Source organism: Phalacrocorax carbo, chromosome 3 (assembly GCF_963921805.1).
Source record: "Phalacrocorax carbo chromosome 3, bPhaCar2.1, whole genome shotgun sequence".
Taxonomy (NCBI): Eukaryota; Metazoa; Chordata; class Aves; order Suliformes; family Phalacrocoracidae; genus Phalacrocorax; species Phalacrocorax carbo.
This window is the reverse complement of record NC_087515.1, coordinates 62,302,080-62,321,124: the sequence shown is the minus strand read 5'-3', so window position 1 is coordinate 62,321,124 and position 19,045 is coordinate 62,302,080. Positions and strand designations below refer to the sequence as shown.

The 19,045-nt window shown below is 41.9% G+C and overlaps 1 protein-coding gene across 4 annotated transcripts in view; it reads left to right on the top strand.

Moving 5' to 3' along the window:
• The window catches only part of PHACTR2 (phosphatase and actin regulator 2), a 143,417-nt gene that overhangs the window by 116,210 nt on the left and 8,162 nt on the right, over nucleotides 1-19,045 (top strand). For 3 of the 4 annotated variants that reach the window (XM_064447124.1, XM_064447126.1, XM_064447125.1), the window contains exons 5-11: nucleotides 268-504; nucleotides 4,150-4,699; nucleotides 5,971-6,170; nucleotides 8,399-8,555; nucleotides 10,669-10,724; nucleotides 17,629-17,690; nucleotides 18,720-18,857. In XM_064447124.1, coding sequence (XP_064303194.1) covers nucleotides 268-504; nucleotides 4,150-4,699; nucleotides 5,971-6,170; nucleotides 8,399-8,555; nucleotides 10,669-10,724; nucleotides 17,629-17,690; nucleotides 18,720-18,857 — 1,400 coding nt within the window. The remainder of the gene's footprint in view (nucleotides 1-267; nucleotides 505-4,149; nucleotides 4,700-5,970; nucleotides 6,171-8,398; nucleotides 8,556-10,668; nucleotides 10,725-17,628; nucleotides 17,691-18,719; nucleotides 18,858-19,045) is intronic. The other variant, XM_064447127.1, reaches the window with a different exon arrangement.

Genomic DNA, 19,045 nt, shown 5'->3' with positions numbered 1-19,045 from the left:
TGTTAGGGGTGATCTTTGGAGGTCTAGAAGAGATGAGACTGAGAGAAGTGCTGGGCAGAAGTCCTCCATGAGAAGGACTTGAACTGAGATGACGGTAATTTTTTTCTGAGATACTTGCCTCTTCAGTAAGAGGCAAAAGATGAAGAATTCTCTCCTGATTCCCAAGAGCTCAAGCAGCAAAAAGTAGACATTGTTGTCAGGCTTGCTGTTGAATGTATGTGGCATATGTCTGTGTCAGTTGGCTTCTGTTCACTTTCTTATCCATAGAGAGCCCTACTGATCACTGCCCAGAAATACCGGCATCTCATGCTCCACCACTACCCAAGCCTAAGCCTAAATCTAAAAAAGCTCCGCTACCACCAAAAAATGCTATTGCTGCTTCCACCTCCACCAGCCATAAAAGTAACGAAGCACCTCATGCTAAAAAAAAGGGAAAGGCTCCTGCTAAGCAGCCTCCTCTCCCACCGCCCAAGCCAACAAGTCACAGTGCAAATCGAGAAGCTGGTGAGTACTGCACAGGCAGTGCCAGTTACAGCGGGTGCATGTGCATGGGGGTGCTTGGCTTGGTCTTAGGATAACTTCTGCCTTTGTACATAGCAGCATTACTAAAGAGCATGCCACGGATCTTTTTAGCTAGCTTCCCTCTGAGCTCTGGTTCTACTGTCTGCAAACACCTCAGACAGCAGACAAATCACTTTGCTGTTTAATGAACGTATGCACAACACCAAGCACATCAGAGACTATATTGAATTCCCAGCTCAAGAGTGATTGCCGGCAACAAAATGACCCAGAGAACTGCTGAAGAATCAGCAGAAGGTGGCTTCTGAAACCAAACATTTGAGTTGCCCCAAAGTAAAACTACCTTGATATTGCTGTAATTTTCTGCTGGAAATATCTACTATTCTGATTAATTTGGCAAGATTAGAAGATCTCAAAGATGTAAAGGATAAAACCATTAAGACATCTTTAAAGACTGTTGAGTAGCAGTTGTTTTGGCTGGAAAAAAACAAAAAGAATTCATTAGAAATAGCTGGGCTTCCCTGAGCTTGATGGCTTACTGTGATTCTAAATATGCACTGGAAATGGAAAATGTCCATCATCAGGCACATAGCAGATGTGTTTATCACTACACTTTCAAACCAAAATTCAGCAGTGATGTTATGTTAAAGATTATAAGTAGCTGTTCTTAAGGTACTGATCTTGACTTTGAATGGTTATAATTTAGGTGATGACCAAAATGAAAACATCCAAATATAATTTGAACACAAGCAATAATATGATGAACGGACTGTATATATGCATTGGCCAACTTATACAAGCCTTGTGTTTTCAATCATCTGTCAGTCTTTCAAAGCCCTTCAGTTCCTCCAGTTTTCTCTCCAAGTACACCTCTTCATGGCTTGTACATTTTGGCACATTTCATATTTGAAGCACACAGAAGAGGACTGTTTGAAAACATTGCAAGACTGCTAGAGTTACAATAATAACTTTGCCATAAAATACCCATTAACTTGGTATTAGCTGTCCCTACTATATCAGACAACCACAAGAATAAATATTTTGAAAACCCAGAATTTGCTGCTTGTATTTCACATTCAGCTGGAAACTTGGTTCTTCCCAGGTGAAGGAACCTTATAATAGCAGACCTTTCATAAATAAAACAACCCATCACATAAAGAAATGTTTAGACCAGTGGTTGGTAACAAACTCTCAGATAGCTCAGTTCTTAAATTAAAACACATTCAGATTCCAGCTTTGTATTTTAGTAGCCTTGCTGAAATTTTGTGCAATGCATGAGACCATATGGATATAAAATACATCACTGCATCCCTTATATAAAATAGTACATATTCTACGGGTAATTTCTTCCAACATTAGGTACGTTGTGTCCATTTGAAGTAGCAATACTTAATAAATAGAGCTGATGTACAAGGGCTTTATCAGATCCCTGTGCAAGTGAACGCATGATACAGCCAGTGATCCAAGCCCATGAAGAAGCAGAGGAATATGAGTAACAACTGAGCCATGGCTCTCCTGAGGGCACCACAGCAGGTTTCCTAACTGAAAGAGTGGCGCTGGGAGAAGGGGAGACTTAAACGTGAGCATGGACACATGCCAAAAGGCAAGAAACAGCCATGAAATTCTTCATTTAAACAAAATTCAAGTCTTCTGCTGAAAAACAGGCATGACAGAAAATTGTCGGCCAACCCAGTCAAAGAAAACAATAGGAAGAGCACTTTTGACCCACTTGAAAGGGTAGAGGGGATTTTCCCTGGGAGAAATCTTTCAAGTTGCTGTATCTGATTGCAGGTCCAGAAAGGTTCTGAGAATAATATAAGGGTTTTTTCAATGGGAACATCTTTTGACATTTTCCCAGCAACAATTATAGTGTGTCTGTGTATTTGTATTATGCTGGTGTTCTTAAGTGTAAGCATGTAACCGGTTCTGTTGACGTCCAGCCTGTGTTTAAGTGCTTTGCTGGATCAGAACCAGAGCCCTTTCTTACTACCATGCACTTACTCAGTAAGGTTTCTGTTAAATAATATGCAGGTGGAGCCGCCATCTATTTCCACTGCAATTATGAACTGCTGTGTATACCATTTCTTTGCTTTCTTTTGATATGCCGATAAGTCAGTGATTTGTAGTTGTGGATGATTAGGGCAGTATCAGTAGATTCTGTACTGTGCCCTTTACACTTACCATGCAGCGCAAAGCGGGACAGCGATTTGCCTGAAGTCATGAGTTTCTGCAGATTTTTCCAGATGTACTGAAAGCCTCACAGGGCTCTAAATGTTTATAAACCATAACATTCAGCTACATAAAATAACAGAATAATGTGTCGTCTGAATTATTTTCCATCTTCTTTGAGACTGAGAATAGTCTCACTGTGAAAGCTATTTTTATATTGTGAGCCTATTAGGGCTAGTATCTGTATTTTTCGTTCTATCCTAATCTGCTGGGGTTTTGTTTTTATTTAAATGCTTATAAGTAAAGTAGGCCTTTCAGCAGATTTCTATTAGAACTTTCTGTTTTACTCGGTAGGCTTAGCCGCAAGGCTGCTGTGTAGCTTTATAATGCTTTCATTTGTTCTCGTGAGGTTAATGCATTTTTACTACAGCAGAAGTGTTTGAGTTGGATGCATTTTGATGAAAAAGACTGAATCGTTAAGATGGTTGTCATTTTTATTGCTTTTAAAATGAAAGTCAGAAGTCTGAAGCTCCTGGTCCAGATAACGGGTGCATCAACACAGGCAAAGAAATGTGACTGGAATTCACGTGGGTATGCAGGCTAGGCTAGCTGAAATCTCTTGCAAACTTGGGCATTGACACATATATGCTTCAGTATAGTAAGTATCACAGCATGAAACAGCGACATCACTGGCCAGCTTGTACAGCTAGTGTCAAAACCTTGAGTCACTACATTTTCCAGGCTACCTGAGTTGGTCACTGGTAAGACGAAGACCTCCAGTACATACAGGAGGCCTTCAGTGTCTCCTCCCTTCTGGAGATTGTTTGTGCAGAGTGAGATCAATGGTTTCTGCCTCTGTTTTATGGACATGCCCAGATAGACATGAAAGTACATCTTGTTTTGCTGTCCTCTGCTGCTTGCTGTTAACTAGGAGCATAGCACTTGCAATAACATTGTGAAAGGTAATTAACTGAAATCCATAATGGTCCTGAGGTGTTTACTGAAAAGCATAAGGAAAATCATGGTGTTCTCCTAGTGCTCAGACCAAAACTTCATGTAATAGGAAAGGTCAGGCAGTTTTCTCTGTCTGGTAGCAATTTTTTTTAAATAGGGCACTAAACACATTTGGAATAAGTAGTGGACTTTTTAGATGATGTCCGGGCAAGATGTAATGGGCCAATGCAAAAATACTAGACTCAAACACCCATTTGTGAGGTTGATCGCCTCCATTGTTCTTGGGCAAGTATTAATTGTTCCAGTTTTTTCTACCTTAAAGGTGAAATTTGAACTGCAACATTTACTCATCTCAGGAATATAGATGTAGGATTGTAGAAGTATCAAGTGTAATTTTTTCATTTTTTCATTTTTTAAATATCAGCACACATCAATCCATGTAGAAAGAACAGTGCAAAAATCATATAGTTGCAAGACTGTAAAACACTTTATCTTTTCCTATTTTAGCTAGTTCCTCTCACACAAAAAAACCACCAGTCTCCAAGTCCTCTTCATCACCATCTCCTTCGTCCACATCATCTCATCCCAAAGCCTCTAAGGAGACTTCCAGCAAATCAGGCACTTCAGGGACTCCCAGGGGCAAGAAAAAGCCTGGGAAACAGTCAGCCCCACGAACAGCGCCAGATGGGGCTACTTCTTCCCCCTCAGGTGCCTCTGCCAACAGGTTGGACGCAAAGGCAGAAAAACCTGAGCCTGAGCAACCTTCCATAGTAATTTCTGAAACGGAGGATGCAGACCAACTGAGCAAGCTCGTCGTCCCCCCTCCTCCCACCGCTGCCCCTCCTCCACCTCCACTTCCACCTCCATTTACTGCTGCAGCCGGTCAGCCTGCTGTCTCCTCAGATGCCCAAGATGTGTCAGATAGCTGTGCGGCAGGGCCAGTCGTCCCTGGATCAGATACTAAACCTCTTCTCCAGACTGAGCATGGCACAGATGAAAGCCTGAGCAGTTCAGCCCTGGACAGCGGTCCAGATGCTAGTGGAGAAGACATAAGAAGGTAAGATGTATGGCTGTCATGGGTAAGTGGTAAGACCCACAGCCAAGGAAGCTACATTTCTTCCTGTAAGGGACACTGTAGGTACATGGGGATCTGTCTGTTTCTTCTGCTGACTGGTAACAGTTTGTGTCCTTTCCTTGGAGGCCCAGGGCAGTGTTGCATCCCAGCACAATTTGTTCTTTGCCAATGTCTTTGAGCCATTCACCTGCAGTACCTCATGTTTCCCCAGAAGGTCGTTGCTCATAACCTGCCTCCTTCATCGTTGCGTGGCTTAATGTGACCACTGCAGTCAGCAGTCCAGCTGGTAGCTGATAATGCTTTAATTTCTCTCTTATAAAGGCAAACAAGAAATGATGCTGAATTACAAGGAGGTTTTATTTTTTGTGTGGATATCATTAAATATCTTACTGCTAAAGCTCTCAATTTGATAGCTGAATTTACTTGCAGACTTGAAAATGACAGTTCCAGGCTTTGGTTTGTAGGCGTTTGGTCTGTTGGTGCCTAATATCTTGTCTAAGCCTCAGATACTATAAAATCGAGTCAAGAGAAGGTCATAATTACATTTTTTAAGCAAAATAGTTGGCAGCAAAAAACAAACTAGCTTATGTCTTTTCCCTGCCACAAGAATCAGCATCTTTCATAACAACCCAAGAGAATTTAGTCTAATGCCGGTGGCCTAGAGATTTTCTTTTAAATTCTTGATGGTATCTCTGTGCCAGCATTACATTCCTGTGCTGCTTCTCCCCTTGCTCTACCCTTCCTTTACATAAAGATTTTCCCAAGGCAGAGAGCATTCTGCTGCTGATTTCCACGTTCATCGGTGACAGACATGAACATTTTGGACATAACAACAGTGAAACTGTATTTACATTAAATAAAGTTAGGCTCCCAGAACAGAAAGCTTTGCACTCCCATCCACTCTCCAACTCGCTCTCTCCCAACTTTATGAGCTGTTTTTCTCTTCTTAGTAGCTTTTATGTACTATTGGTCCCATCCCACAAGAAATAAAAAAGAATTAGGGTTTTTCTTTATACAGGCTTTGCAGCACATCATTCCAGACTGTTTGCATCTTTTTTCCTAACTTACATGCATACAGATACGTATACACATATGCATACTTTGTATATGTTTTATATGTGCCTGTTTTTTAGAAAGAGGTTAGTTTGAGTTACAGAACTTTTGTTTTCATACTTGCTTATACTGTCTGTCTCCCGTTTGTGTTCACTGCTGCTTCCATTAATATGACACCATGTCTGCTTCTGAATTAACAGCTTGGCTACCAATGAAGACCCAGAAATGGAGGCATCTGACCAGGCACACTCTGAACCAGTGGAGGAGGCTTCTGACGCTGCTGCCCCTCCTGAGAGTGAAAGTAGCAGAGAGAGCCACAGCAGTGACTCGGACTCTGATGGACCAATACTATACACAGATGATGACGACGACGACGACGATGATAGTGCAAGTGCTGAAAGTAAGCTCCTGACAAGAAGGGCGTAGTGGGAAGGGGTGGTCACCTTTGAATGTATCTAATACGTATATTTGGCCTGGGCTGGCTCAGAGAGCCTACTCTGATTGTATCCAGATTGCTAACCGGAGTTTACTGATAGAGTGTAGTCCAAAGACATCTATACTCAGCAAGATTTTGTGCAGCTGCCTCCATTAAATTGTGTCCTTCAGGAGAGCAAAGACTTTGGGATAGAGCTGCTAGCAAGCACATCAGTCCATGAGTGATTCTGTTCCAGGATCTGCTTCTCTGGCAGGGCATCCCGCCAAGGAGTTGCAGGCTACCTTTTGCACATTGCGTTACACGAGCGTGCCTGACCCATACTAGTGCAAAGTAAAGAGAGGAGGATATGGCTGCATGGAATTGTTTTAGATTATTTAATATTTTACCACTACTGAGCAATGAGTGTTCTGCTTCTCCCAGACAATTGTGATCAGAAACCTGCTGGGCCTGTGCAGTGGTGGGACCAGATCAAGCATTACACAGATGGGAGTGGAGGTGGGAGGAACAGGATCAGGAGACCATGAGGATGGAACAAGGCCTGCACGTTAGGGCATCAGTGAGCCATTGATTTGGCTTGCCCATGTCATGAGCCTCTACTGTTAAAGCACCAGTGTAGCTTTCAACTGAACTGCACTAGAAATCCCAGAGTTTCTTGTGGGAGTAATAGCGGGGGTAGACAACAGAGGAGGCTCATTGGTCAGCAGCTTCACTGTCTGAAAGTCATCTGTTCCTCTTTGATTAGGGTGTTTTTAATCATTGAAACACCTTAGCAGCCAGAACAGATCACAGTGGATTGCTTCTAAGTTCACAGCTTTGAAATTTCATCTAGGGTCATGGCTGAATTATCACCATATATTGTTTGGCAGAAGCCCTTGCTGCTGCTGAAGGGTGTTGTGCTGCCCACCCGCTGCCTCATCCCTGTTCCCAGATGTTCCTTTTTCCCTTAGGCCAGTGTTCATCTTTGGTTTTTCAGCGGTGGCTGATCTTCAGTAGAATCGGTTCCCTGACCCAGCTCACCACATGGTTGCACCTTTGCTGGAGCAAGGGAGGTGACAGCAAAGACCTGCCAGCAGTAGGGAGGAGGGCAACCCTACCCCTACCACCTGCAGGGTGGCCTTATGTCAGAATTAAAACACCATCAAAGCATGACTTGAGAGCCTTGCCCACAGCCATACAGGAAGAGGTGCTTCACTGTGCTTAGTGAAGAAGGCCTGAACACAAAAGTGCTGTGTACTGGAGGTGGGTGAGGGAAAATGAACACCTTTTTTCCCTTGGACACTGGTGCAGCAGAGGGTGAAGTGCCAGCTAGCTTAAGAGGCTGAAGTCTTCTGCAGTTCTGCGTTTTGTTTGAATATGATCCAAAGTGGTGGCAACGAAAAATTCCTATATTCAGACAGCAGAACGGTGTCTTGTGAGAAGTGAGCTGGGAGCCTGTGGCCTTACCCAACTGTCTAAAGTCATGAAAACCTGCTAACCTAGTACCTATGCAGCCCCCTCGGCCAGAATATCAAGAGACAAAGGAAGGACTAAAGGCCATGAAAAACACTCTTCCTTCCACAGCTGGCTGAAGCTAACACTGGCAAAATTGCACAGCCCTTGTCCCTGTTGTATCTGTTTTATGGATAAACAGATTGCTTCGGTGCCTGGGAGTTCCTGCTAGGTTACTTTACAAGCACTCAGAGCACTTTTCTAAACTGTATTTTTTCATTTAATTTACAAATTAGTTAAATATGAAAAGCACTATACAAGAACTAAGTGGTATTAAATTGAAAAAAAAATGAAAGAATGAGGGAAAAGATGAGAGAAAGAGACTAAACTATTTAAGGATGAAGAAAAAAGAGCAGCAGGTTGCTAAATATATTGAGTAGATAAATAAACCAACCTGTAATGTATCAGACTTCAAAGACACTTATGTGTGGATTTGGCATTTTTATCCTATCACTTCACAGATGACAGGTGATGTTTGTAAAATTCCTCTGTCAATTTGGCTGGTAGCTTTTTCATCCAAGTCTTTCAGCTTTTTATTGTTGTGAGCTAAGCTAAAACTATTTTTCTTTTGATGTTAATTAAAATTTCTTTCCTGCATGTGGGAACAAGAATGCTTTAGGGAGGTATTAAAGTTCTTACTCAGAGTTTGTGTCTGTAACCTAAGCATGAATGAACTAAATCTACCCTCCTCGTCCTTTCCTCAGGCTCTTTGGCAAGTAAAATTCGTCGCAGGGATACTCTTGCTATCAAACTTGGCAACAGACCATCTAAGAAAGAACTAGAAGACAAAAACATCTTGCAGCGTACATCTGAAGAGGAGAGGCAGGAAATCAGACATCAGATTGGAACGAAGCTAGTGAGGTATCCGTGGCAGGGTAAATGCGGTTTCACTGGGCGGAGGTGGAGGAAGACAATCAAGAACACTGGGTTCGCATTTCAAATGCAGCCCAATGTGTGGTGCAGGATCTTTGTGGTACAACTGCCTGGAAAACAGTATTTTCATTTCTCAAAAAACTTCAAAATGTCAATAATGCATTTTTGTTCTGCAAGAAACAAATCTGAGAGCTTCTGGGTTTTTATAGAAAGAGGAAGAGAATAAGAGTGACTCCAGAATAATCAGTGCCATGGTTCAAGTTTTTTTTTTTCACATTGGTTAGCAGGGACTTGCATTTGTATATTCCCTATCTCAGGTGGAGTAGTAGTTCCTGACATACAGAGCATGCCTGTGCCTGTTTGTCCCTCCTGGCCCTCCCCATCCTCCCCCTGCTCTCTAACTCCTTTATTCATGTGCTCATTCCAGCAAAAGAAATAGAGGGAGGCTGACTTTGTAGGTCAGTGTTTAGTGTTTTACTGTGCTCACCTCTGAGGCATGTCTTTCTCATGCCGTTTAACTGCTAGGGGATATATGTTACCTTCTCTTCCTGGACTTGAGAACATTGCATAAAAGAGACTAATCTTCACTTGCATTTTTACAAACTTTTGAAAAAAAGACGCTCATAAATGTTAATTTTGGCTTTCGTGGTCTCTAAGAATAGACTACAACATATCTGGATTTTCCCAGACCTGTCCTTGTTTCTCTTGTGCTCAGAAATGTTGTCTAGGCAGATTTGGAGGATGTCCTGTGTTTGTTCGAGATTTCCAGATATTGGGTAGTCCAGCTGGTACTGCTCCAGTACAGAGTACAGCAGTCCTGCATCAGCACTTGGAAGATGAGCTGAATTGCTCTGCGAACCGGGTGGCTGGCTAAGTCATTTATTTCAACGCTTAACCGTAAGAGTGATACATCTATTGTGCAGAGCCCAAGGGTCATTTTACTTCTGCTAATAAAGCGGTATGGCTGTTATCACTGCTTTCCTGACCAAATCCTAGCTCCAGTGATCACATCCTACTTGTTGATGCTCCCTCAGGGGCTTGAACTGCAGGAGCTGCTCCAGTCCCCACCCTGAGCTCCTCGCACGCAGCTCTGCTTTGGTGGCAGGAGTCTGCATCCATGTGTGTCAGGGCAGTGCTCATGCCTGAAATCACAGCCAAGTTTGATGCCAGTTCCTTAAAAATTCCTGGCATGGTGGTCAGCACCCAGCAGCATCAAGGTCTGATGGGAAACCTGTTCCCATACTTTGGTCAGGGTCGGGTCAGGTCCCAGCCTGGGACTTCCTACACTGGGGGCTGGTCACTTGGGGTAAACCTGCCAGTTCTCCCCACCAAATCTGAAAGCCCAAACATGGTTTGAATGAGATAGGTTTAAGGAGGCTGAAGATAATCTGTAGTGAACTGTGTGAGGGTTGCAGGTCAGAGAGGCATCTATCCTTAACACACATGCAAGATTAATTTCATTGCTGAAATTTTCCTTGCTCCTTTTCTCAGGTGAACCCATTTAGTAAACACAGAGACATCAACCGTGTTCTCCACTATACAAACCAGAAAATTCATATATCTTTTTTTTTAAATGGCAGTTGTTATATATAGGTAACTAAACAAAATTAACTTTCAGTTAAAACTCCCAATTGTATTATACATCTAAATCAGTGAGGAGTGCACAGCTTATGTTGTGGGTTTTTGTTTTTTAAAATAATGAATAGGGTTTGCATTCAAAATATCTGAGAATAATCTTATGGTTGCACAACTTATCATAATTATGGTGCTTGGGGACAAAAAAGGTTTATGAACTCTAATAAAATTCTACCTGTAAATGAGGAATTTAAATTTGCCTGTACAATTTCTGTAATATTATGCAAGTATCAGTTATTTATGCATTCAAGTGGCAGCAGTACATCTTTTAAAACAAATGGCCAATTGGTACTGTGGTTGCATGCACAGTTATTATAACTGTGTCTGTAAATTACCTGTGTTGTTGAATACCACGGCTGGCAAAGAATAGCATGGCCATATGAGAAACACCTTTTAAGCTTTATTACGAATCATAATGTGTTATTTGGATCTGGTTTTAAATCAGTCACTTACTTTTTTCTCACAGGAGACTTAGCCAGAGGCCTACAACTGAAGAGCTAGAGCAAAGAAATATCCTAAAGCGTAAGTATTTTATTCAGGTTTATAGGTTTCAGCCAGCATTTACTTAGAAAGTGAGCATGTGTTGGATTCATATAGAAGCCTGTCATTGTTGCTCTAGTGTTAGAGCCATAACTGGAGAGAAATTATGTTCTAGAAAATAACGTGTCAACACTAGATCTATATACTAACCTGTAAAAGCTGTGAAAATTGCATGTATTCAAGATGCTGAATTTTGCTTGTCTCAATCCCACTTCTTGAAGCTGGTCCCAAAAACCAGGAATGACTTAGATACCCCTTAGAAGTATTTCTAGGCTGGTTAAACCCCTCCACCTAATTTTTATGAGGAAGAGGAGGGAATATCAGTAGGAGACAGAGGTGGGATATAAGGGCAGAGGCTGGAAGGTGGAGTAGAAAGAGGAAAAGTGAAGCATTCAGTGGCAGTGCTGACTACTTCAGCATGCTAGCCTTCATATCCACTTCCGACATCTTGTGTACTGAAACTTGCATGAGACATTCTCACTGTACATCTTCCCATTTATTAAATCCTTCCTCGGTATACCTCTTGACAAATTTAAGTCAGTCATTCAAATAGTCAGAGGCAGAGGAATGAAGTACTGTCGTGGTTTAGCCCCAGTCAGCAACCAAGCACCACGCAGCCGCTCGCTCCCTCCCCCCTGGTGGGACGGGGGAGAGAATCGGAAGAGTAAAGGTGAGGTAACTCATGGTTTGAGATAAAGACAGTTTAATGGGTAAAGCAAAAGCCGCGCACACAAGCAAAGCAAAACAAGGAATTCATTCACCCCTTCCCATGGGCCGGCAGGTGTTCAGCCGTCTCCAGGAAAGCAGGGCTCCATCACGCATAACGGTTACTTGGGAAGACAAACGCCATCACTCCCAATGTCCCCCCCTTCCTTCTTCTTCCCCCAGCTTATTTACTAAGCATGATGTCATACGGTATGGAATATCCCATTGGCCAGTTTGGGTCAGCTGTCCCGCTGTGTCCCCTCCCAGCTTCTTGTGCACCCGGCAGAGCACGGGGAGCTGAAAAAGTCCTTGACCAGTGTAACTGCTACTTAGCAACAGCTAAAACGTCTCCACATTATCACCACTGTTTCCAGCAAAACTCCAAAACATAGTCCTATACTAGCTACTACGAAGAAATTTAACTCTATCCCAGCTGAAACCAGGACAAGTACATTGGGTGTTTACCCTCTCTACCTGTTCTCCCATGTACTTCTGTTGGTTTTCTTCTTAGGCTGGCAAGCGCTTCTTAACAGGTATATTTTGTATCCCTTTATGAATCTTTCCATAATATGGGTGTTACCTAAACACACACTGTAACAGCTGTCATGCCCAGCTTCTCTAGCTCTGTGTTCATTCTGTAAGGGTAGCTAGTACTTGATATGTAAGTGGAAGAAATAAATGAAGAAAATGCATATGGAAGCATTTCACACATAGCAACAAATCCAAAAAGTCATCTATTCTTAAGCTGTAAGAACTTTCCACACTCAATGTAACTGAAAGAGCAGGTATAATGCTGTTATTTCCAACAATCATTCAGAGTTCATTGGTTGCATCCCCGCTGCACAGCATGCTAATGGAAGAAAAGAAAATGGGCTGTTTACCCGACAAAGGCCATGGACTGATCACTCTGTCACCTGCTCAGGCCAGGAAATCAAGGAGACAGAGCAATTACTGGCTTTCAGGCAACCATCCATGCTAATGAAATTCTACTGCTGTTGTTTAAGCTCTCAAAAGCCAAATAGGGCCATGTAATATTGAAAAGGGAAGCTACATTCATCATGTGAGCATGATGCAACCAACATGTATTATGGTGCACAGGAGAGGGTTCAAGGGGCTCCTGTCCAAGACATAATGTGAACAGACTTTCTAAGACTATAATTTGTGAACCTATAGATTGCATAGGTAAATAAAATTTGAAATATTAACTTTTTTTATATGACAAACCGCTTTTACTGGACTATGTGAGAAAGGTAATTCCGAAACATCTTTGGTGGGCCAGGATTTGGCCACTGAGCTGGAAGCACCAGCTGGGCTTTCTTACTGCCCTCTCTGGCTGGCTAATCTCTAGATAACTAATCTAGCAACAAACCTGTGATGTACTTAATAGCCCTTTTGCCGTTGTTTATTCCGTTCACCAATTTTGCAATAAGTAGCTCAAGACTAGAAAGCAGTTAATAGATTTCTTCTCCTGTTTCAGCTTGTTTACTTTAAGCTTTTGGCAACTTACCAGGCTTTGCACTCAATACCTCCAGCCATTCTCCCTTGCTGCTGGGGGGCTGTCTTAAAGAGGCAAGGGAGAGCAAGAAATCAAGGCTGGGAAGCAGCATTATAAATCACAAAAAATTGCAGTCATTGATGAGCATGTAGAGTATCCAAAGCTGCTTTTTGCTCATTACCAAAATACCAAATATTTTGAGTTGACAGTGATCTGTAAAAAGCAAAGTGAACCAAAGCAAGCCATGGTTTATGATGACAGTCTGACTCAGAGCCCTTTCAGGGTGCACGTTCTCTCTCAGCTCTAAGACAGTTGTATTATTTATCAAAATTATTACATTCCCTTCCTGTGGATCATTCAAAAATGTTTACATATCTTAAATGCCTTTGTTGTTGTAGGCAGATTTTGTAAATTGGGATTTCTTTCATAAAGCTTCCTTCCTCCTATTTTTAAGCAATGGATGGGGAGAAGGGACTATATTATTGTGTGTACGTAAACTGCAGCTAAGGGAAGTACTGTTTTGCATAATATTTATCAGACTTTGAGGTTACATGAAGTGGTAAAGGTCTAAATGTTTATTTCAGGATTAAGTTCAACCCAAAACTTTTAAGAGTTTCAGAAAAAGTCCGCATTTTCTCCTTTTTTATATTTCCAGTCAGCGAGGAAATCTGTCTTGCAAGAGGTTTTGTTTTGATAATACTTCCAGATAAACCAGTTACTGCAAATCCTGTTACAGAATACAATCGCAAGACATTGCAGGTGGATTTCTATAAAAACAATTTGGATAAAACTATCCAGACTTCCGAGTCTTCCCACACTAAAACAAAGTTACGATAACTGAAGAGTCCACTTGAAGGAATAGATAAAGCCCTGTGTTTTTAATAAAGACAGGTTTCTTGTATACTGGCTTTGAGCCAGTAGTATTTACAATATTGCATTATGGCAAAGAAACTTTTATTCTTCCAGGAATTTTGGACTAAGATAACTGTATTTTCCTGTATTTGTAAGGGCCAGTGGGCTTCCTGCACTGTGCACCTGCATGCCTGCCAGTCCTGGCTTTGTGGAAAACAGGGTTTAGCTCTTGATGCTAGTTAAGCAATATTAGTGGTTATCTTTGCTTGTAAAACCAGGAAAGAGAAACCACTTTGTGCATTCCAGAGCACTGCAAGAGGCAAGCGCTTTATTTGTCTTTTCTTCCCCTTTCCCTAGCAAGCCCACAGAGAAGTCTAAACATAGCTAATCCCATAGGGACACAATGGAAAGTTCAGTTTTACGCCCCAGGAGTACTTTCTGGTCAAGAACAGAGCAGTCCTCAGGCAAAGCAATTTCTCTCTTCTCTTTTCCCCTTCTGGTATGAAACAAATGTCCAACAGAACAGAAAGTTACCAGATTTAATATGGCAGAAGTTGCAGGAGCAATAATGTATAGGTGCCAGGAAAACTGCTTGTTCTGCTTTGATTAGTGTTTTTTTTTTTTAACTCAAAGGCCACAATAAGTAACGCTAAACAAAATTGTTTAAAATAGGAGTCAAATCCCAGTTTGACCTCCTAGGAGCTGCAGGCAGGGAAGCAGGGAAACTATAGTTTTGCTGGGATCTAACTGGGGACTTGTGCAAGCAAAGGGCACTTGCTGGGCTGATCCTTTGCCAGTACGGCAGCAGCGGGACATCTGAGGAGGGGACTTGCAGCTGGGAATGCTGTGTTTATATTTTTTTTTCTCCACATCACACAGATTAGATCTGCTTTTAAGGTGGAAAGCAGTCAGAAGTCTGTTCCTATGCATTAATGTGTTCCTGTTTGGGCAAGTGAGTCAGTTCATACCTGCTGCCAAAACGTGGCCCTCTGGCTGGAATTTTCCACAACACCTGAAGGAAGCAGGAGCACCAGACCCATTCTTTTTAGCACCACACAGCTTCTTAACTCACTACAGCAACTTTCAAAACTTTTACCTTAAAAGACCATAAATACACTGTAGGTGTTATTGTTGGTAGGAATTTTTATCAGGGCAGTGTTTCTGCAGCACTGGCTTTAATGCAACACCCTGCCCAGCAGGCTGGAGGTGGTAAATAGGTGCCTTAGGTACCAGTCAGTGCCATAGATGGAGGACTGTTTGCTCAACAGTGGATTCAGTACGTTAGCAGCAGCCACCAGATTTCAGTCCCTTTCCTTTAGCTCTTGAGCTTTATTCCTAGAAGTAAAATCACTTTAATATATAAATCACATCCTGCCCCATGGCCTCTCAACACAGAAGACTATTCCCCATGGGTTCAATCCCCACCTGCTTTGCCCAGGCATGAAGGAAGCTCCTGGTCCCTCCTGTTAGAGCTGTCATCTGAAAGGTGTGCTTCCAGCCCTCCTCACCAGCCTCCTTGAGGACCTGCCTGGACCCTTTGCCCAGCAGCTAAGATGATGGCCCTGCTCATCTACCATTTCTCAGTGATTTCCCATGTCCAGCCACCCCTTCATGCAGTCATCTGTACTCTGGGTCTGCAGCCCACAGGGACGTAGCCTCACAACTTGGGAAAGGCAGCTAACCTTCAACCTCCCTAAATGTCCAGATCAACTTTTCTGAGTTATTTTATCCTCCCCCAAAATACAGGAAAACTATTTCATGTGGCCATGCTGTTGGTAGTTGTTTCTTAAGGTACACATTAAGCAGCGTGAGCCGCTGTTGCTTACATCAGGTGCCTTATTGCTGCTTCTTAGGAGACAGCATGGTTTAGATAGCAAAGAAATGTCAAGATATGAATAACACAGAATGTATTTTATAAACTAAATTAAGGAAAAGGCAGTACAGCAATGTGTATATCCAGCTGCATTTTTTCTGCTGTGTCTGCTGCTGGAGAATTTCTGTAGGACTTAAGCAACTCAGTTCATGAAGGAACAGAATTTTTTATGTCAAATGATTCCCAGCTGAATGGAACCCCAAATTAATAGTTTGTGTTTAATTACCTCAGTTATTATGTCTATTGATTGCAAAGACGGTATGTTTAAATAAAAGACTAAGATGATTTACCTGTCCTAAAACAGCTAGAGAGCTTTTGATTTTGTTAGGTGATGTTAAAACAGTTCTCATTTGAAGTTGAAAGTCCTTAAATACACCCAACTTGTTTATTGATAGGTATATTTTAAAATTTCTTTTAAATGTAGCTCAATCTTTAACTCTCCATTCTTCACTTTTAGTCAGTTTACACTTCCTCTGTGGAAACAGACTATCCATTTCTTCACCATTTAAGTGAAAAACTGTTAAAAACTATAAATAACACTCACATTTCAGTATTTCAGTAAAATCACCGTCAACACTAGATCCAACCTAATCCTGGCAGCAAGCCTGTGCGATTGCATCTTGCTAATGGAAACCTGGGGTTGCTGTTGGACTTTTCTCACAGAGCAGGCCTTGGGCTGGTGTCACCTTTTTCCTACTGTAACTTTCTTCTTTTGGGTTTTGTTTGTTTGGGGTTTTTTTTAATAATTTGTTCCTCTTCCCCTTTCCTTTGTTTCTTCTTACGTGAGAGCCTTTGAGTCAGCAAAGGAAATCTGCAGGTACCATGAGGTGACCTGCATCGAGCTGTCTCCACCGTATCAGTCAGTCATGATACAGAAGATCCTCTGTGGCCAGGTTGCCTATACTAACACAGCAGGCTGGCCATAGCAGACAGGGAAAATTGGACTATACCAAGATTTAAAACTGCCTTTTCATCTGTACAGGTTAGCTGCATCCACAATAGACAGATTAATTACTTTAAATTTATAGTTAGCTGTGAACTGCAACATGGAGTCCATAACCTCCAACCATGAATAAAACAGGATCAGAATTTTATGGATATCTCTAGGTGGGATATTTCAGCCACAACAAAGTTAACTTTGCACATAACCCTCAGAGGTAGACTGAAAGGGCAAAAAATATTCTTCAAAATGTACATCAATTAAAATACTGCTGAGTCCATATGAACATGCCTGTGTGATTTCCACTGACACTCAAATCTAGTTTGGTTAGCACAGAAATTTGTTAAAAGCACTTTTCAGTCTCATGCCCAAATACATTCAAAAAATGCACCTAATTTTCTGCTGTACTCACTCATTTGGTCTAGCTAGTGGCCCTTAACCAAGAGGGCTTGAGTGCTGAATTATATGCCTGCATTATAAAAGCAGAAAAAACAATTTTAAAGTAACAAACCCATTTTGCACTAACAAATAACAATGTAATGAATTATCATTGATTCATTGCATCCTGTAGCAGTAGAAGACACTCGGCTGATTCTGATACTCAGAGCAAACTGTTTTCTTGACCCTTATGAATAATTAGACTCTAAAGTCAAAAGGTGGCATTTTGGAAATAAAAGCAACAGTGATTTTAATGTTAGAACAAGTAATTGAAACATTAGGCAGCTCTTTCAGGGTACTTCTTGTTTGCTGTTACACAGAAAGAAAATGACAGACGCCTCCTCTTCGCTGTGTTCCTGACCCAAAGTGGTGACTTGAGATGTCTGCAGAATCAGGGGAAATGAGGATAGGGAAAAGAAATAAGAGCACACAAAATCCAAAAAGCAGACAACACATGCAGGATCACCCAGAAATATGAGGAAACATGAGCCAGGACTTGAAGTCCTGAAGCTTTCAACCAAGAGAAAAACAGTATGTGCAGTTATAATACTTATTCACTCCTTTTTATCTCTTCTGAAAACAGAGAAGAATGAAGAAGAGGAACAGGAAGCCAAAAGAGAAATAAAACGTAGACTCAGTAGAAAGGTGATGATGTGTTTTTGTATTGTGTATTTGTGTACGTAGGATTATTTTTTATAAGATTCTAAAAATCAGTGTGTATATATTACTGCAAATGTCCATCACTCACGCCCCCAGATTAGAAACCTGTTTAAAAAGCAGTACAAGCCAAGTCCACTTTGGGGAAACTCCATCCTGTCCGGTTTCGCATACCTGGAAAAGCATACGGAGTCTGGCTGTGCTTAATATTTGTCCCTGTAAGCAGGAGAGAGAAATGACGTGTGTTTCCTCTGTGAGCATGACCACTGCTGTCATGTATGTTTGAGGGCAGCCACACCTGTAGATCCGCTCTTCCCTAGAGCAGGGCAGCAAACCAGTGTGGGCCCTCAGAAATCCCTTCACCGTTCTTCTAACCACGTCAGTGGTCTTGGCCGCTGCGGGTGGGGTTGTGCTCATTGTCCCTGGAAATCAGGCAGCTATGGATCTGCTGCCCTGACTTCTGGGAGAGGATGGGGGGAGTTTTCATACATATCCCTAGTCTGCCCTTCTCTGCAAAAATAAAGTTTCCTTAATATGATCATCCTTAGTTAATTAAAGGGAGGATTGTTTGAGGTGACTGAAAAAGTTTGGCATCATAATGACACCCAGATGTTCAAACCCAATTTTTTTAGTTAGGCAGACACCTCCAAATCCTCCTTATTTTCAATATTATATTTGAACACAGCAGACTGTGTAATCATTAATGCAAATGGACCTACTGCCTAGTGGTGTAAACAGTGTGACAGTTGCAAAGTCACAATTAATATTCCAGGGATAACTGTCATGATTGTCTGTGACCTGCCCGACAAGGGCTATTTTTATAATTGAAGAAATTAGGTTGTGCTGCTTCCCCATTCCCGTGCAGTGCTCCCAGGATGGTACCTTTTTTTAGACACCTGAAAGTGACCCTATTTAGAAATACCATTAAAGTTCTCTTGAGATTACATCATACCCTCTGCTTTTATTTTATTTTATTTCATCTTATTAAATGTACTATTTTTTGCCTCCTGCTTACAGCTCAGCCTGCGGCCTACAGTGGCTGAACTTCAAGCAAGAAGAATCCTTCGATTTAATGAGTACGTGGAGGTCACGGATTCTCCGGATTATGACCGTCGTGCCGACAAGCCTTGGGCCAGGTTAACTCCCGCAGACAAGGCAAGGGGCAAATGTAGATTATAAGAAAATGCTCGCATCTGTCACTTTTGGGGGGGCTTTCCTCTGGTTTACATTCTCTTAATGCCAACATCACAAATGACATCTGCTGGAGGCAGTGAGATTGCCATGGTACTACTTTGCATCTACTGCTTGCAGCTAAGAAAACCCACTCAGGTGCCTATCAATAG